The sequence below is a fragment of the Austrofundulus limnaeus genome, unplaced genomic scaffold (assembly GCF_001266775.1).
Source record: "Austrofundulus limnaeus strain Quisiro unplaced genomic scaffold, Austrofundulus_limnaeus-1.0 Scaffold0, whole genome shotgun sequence".
In the NCBI taxonomy this organism is placed as follows: Eukaryota; Metazoa; Chordata; class Actinopteri; order Cyprinodontiformes; family Rivulidae; genus Austrofundulus; species Austrofundulus limnaeus.
Window position 1 is genome coordinate 2,153,032 of NW_013952402.1, and position 2,917 is coordinate 2,155,948.

A 2,917-nucleotide genomic window follows, 5' to 3' on the forward strand; every position below is an offset into this window, starting at 1 on the left:
TAAATAAACATGTCTAGTTTGATGTATTTATTGTCCAACAGCAGAGTATTTCTCTGTTTATATATAGCTATATTGTCTAGTTTGTGGTATTGTGTACATTGTGTCTTATTTTCAGTCTTTCATATAGAGGGCAAACAATAACCTTATATACTAACACCTGTGGTAAGCTTCATAAGTTTCGTGGCTAATTGGAACTTCAGCAAACAAAAACATATCGCGGTTCATAAAAAGCGTGTCAATGTCAACTGATGACAACTGATGGCATAATGAAGCTGCAGAAGATCCTGTCTTTCACCACTTGTTTCTACTTTTTCCACCTTTTAACTTAACGGTTACATAAACTCAAACTAATGCTCACCATAGATCCACCACCAGGTTCTCCAGGCTCGCCCTTAGGACCAGGAGGACCTTGAGGGCCAATCACACCACCAGAGTCCCCCTACAGGTGGAAAGACAGATGTGAATGATAAATGGGTACATGATGGGCAGAGCCTTTTGTCTGTTTTACATAAATCTTCTATTTAGAAATGCATTTTAGGTGATCGTGTTTTTAAAAGAAAAATAACCTTATAGCTGTAATGTTACTCAGTYATAATAATAACACAGTATTGGTTGTGGCAATCATTTTTAAATATGATAGTCCCAGATAATCTGATAAACTTATTAGTTTGTTTTATTTTTATCATGTTAACCACATACAGACAAACAATTTAAGCAAAGAAGTAAAAAACAAAAAATACAGAACCTACAAAGAAAAAGTGCACAAGTATTGTTACACTTTTTAACAAAAGGATTAGAAATAATTRAATCCCACCCCTTCACCAATAGTTATCCATTTTTACTAACCTAATTCCTTATTAATACAACTACTACTGGAAATGATGAGCATTATGGTACAATATTCCAGCTGGTTTGGATGTTATCAGTCCATTAAATGGACATTTTTAGCGGTTGTCACTCCCATWGAATGGCTTCAGACTGTTTACCTACCAATGCGATGGAAGGCAACAATCTACTTTAACCTAGCCTAGGTAATTTTCTCTAAAATTAACCTTAGTGGCTTTATGCCTCATATGAACCAGATTGCATAAAAATCCTTAGTGGCTTTATGCCTCATACTAACCAGCTGACAGTCTGAAGCCATTCTATGGGACTGATAACCACTAATAACGTCCATTTAATGGACTGATAACATCTGAAGCGGGTGAAAATTCAATACTTTTTATTAATACCGGCTATTGCTGATTTGTTAGATATCATTATATTTCATGAAAAACATTTCTTTATACTTTCTTTTAAACTATTTTATGTTTGGACTAAGCTTCAACTCCACACTCAAATTCTTCAATATTTTCACTCCACACACAGAAACACACAAAAAACTTCCTTACACAATAACAACTCTCAATTGACCCCTTAAATTGCAACTTGCTTCCCAAAAAACAAATTTATCTTAAATATTTTTGCTAACTCGGTCCTTTAAATCCAATTAAATCCATTATATCTGTTAAGTTCAACAAAACCACATGTCATCAGCAAACAGCAGCATTTTAAACACTTTGGAAACATTGAAAATGTCATTAGTAATGTCATAAATGACAATTGTGAATTTACTATTTAAAAATTAGCAACTCGGTAGCATTTCTACTTGTCTAATGTTCCAGGTCCTTTTTGTTTGCAAATACCAGAGCAGTCAGKGGCATCTAACGTGAGAGGTTACAGCATAACTGAAGATGGCGTTCATGGTGAGTAATCTGAAAAAGTGTCTTCACAAGTTGTCTGGTGTGTTCAGCCTGTGATAAAAGATCTTAGGTTCATATTTGTCTTTGAGGTGAGAACTTGATTTGATGTTTACCCACCTTTTCTCCTCTCAGGCCATCTCTCCCAGGCGCCCCTGGCTTCCCTGGTAAGCCCTGTAAATAGTGGTGAATAGAGACACATCTATCAGCCAGCTTTCATCTCCACACACACACATTTATCTCCTCCTCCTCACTGCTTCGGCGAGCTGCTGTGCTCCAGCTAAACTTCCCTTAGCCAGGATTTATGAAATGCCTCTTTTCCCTCCTTGCTTTTGAATAAAGACAGATGCTCATTACCGCAGCAGGTGCAGGGAACAGATTGGGCTGCTGCCTGCYTTGCTGGCATAAAGCGCTTAGATTTGCCTCTTTCCACTACTTAATTCTTAAATTTGATTACTGATCGCCTGTGTYAAAATTTGGTACTTTTTTTTTCTTCTTTGACTTATTCTCTGTTTCTGCCTGTTGAGATTTATCTGTTTATCTCTCTCTTTATTTCGTCAGGCTCAGCTGGGAGAGTAGAGGATATGGCAAGGTGACAGATACGGCCATGAGGGAAAAGAAAAGCTTGACATGAAGTGCTGGTGTTTAGTGCCAGAGTTACTCACGGGCTCGCCTGGGAGTCCTGGGAGTCCGATGGATCCTGGCTGGCCTTGTTTCCCCTGACAAACATAAAGGGAAAAATTCTTTGGGCTATTGTCTCCTTTTGTTTGGTGACAGAGTCATCTGAGTGTGAGTTTTATGACACAGCTGGCCAAGCTGTAGACACTAAGAGTATTTAAAATGGAAGTCTCGAAAAAAAAAAATAGAGTAGGACTGGTTCTTTTTTGTTGAAAACATTTCGTCTCTTCTCCAAGACACATCAGTCTGAGGAGACTTTTTTGTATWATTCTGAATATGTAAACTATACCTCGCTCACTTATTATAAATTAACATGCATTTCACAATATTAAATAAAACTTAAGGAAGCACAATACCTATAGAACTATAACCAAGAAGAGTTACAGGTAAACTCAGACTTATAATCAGTATGTCCATATAGTAGACAGACAAGGGGCAGGCTTGCTTTCAAATTACTGAGAGAGTTCAGCTGGTGTCTTGGCTTTCCATGACTTTTTACA

General features: G+C 37.3%; 1 protein-coding gene across 1 annotated transcript in view; it reads right to left on the reverse strand.

The window, feature by feature from the left end:
• Positions 1-2,917, reverse strand: part of LOC106518994 (collagen alpha-1(XIX) chain) — a gene marked incomplete at both ends in the record, with an annotated part of 138,916 nt that overhangs the window by 37,426 nt on the left and 98,573 nt on the right. The window contains 3 exon segments of the mRNA XM_014010492.1: positions 359-439; positions 1,860-1,913; positions 2,405-2,458. Of these exon segments, the coding sequence (XP_013865946.1) occupies positions 359-439; positions 1,860-1,913; positions 2,405-2,458 (189 nt within the window).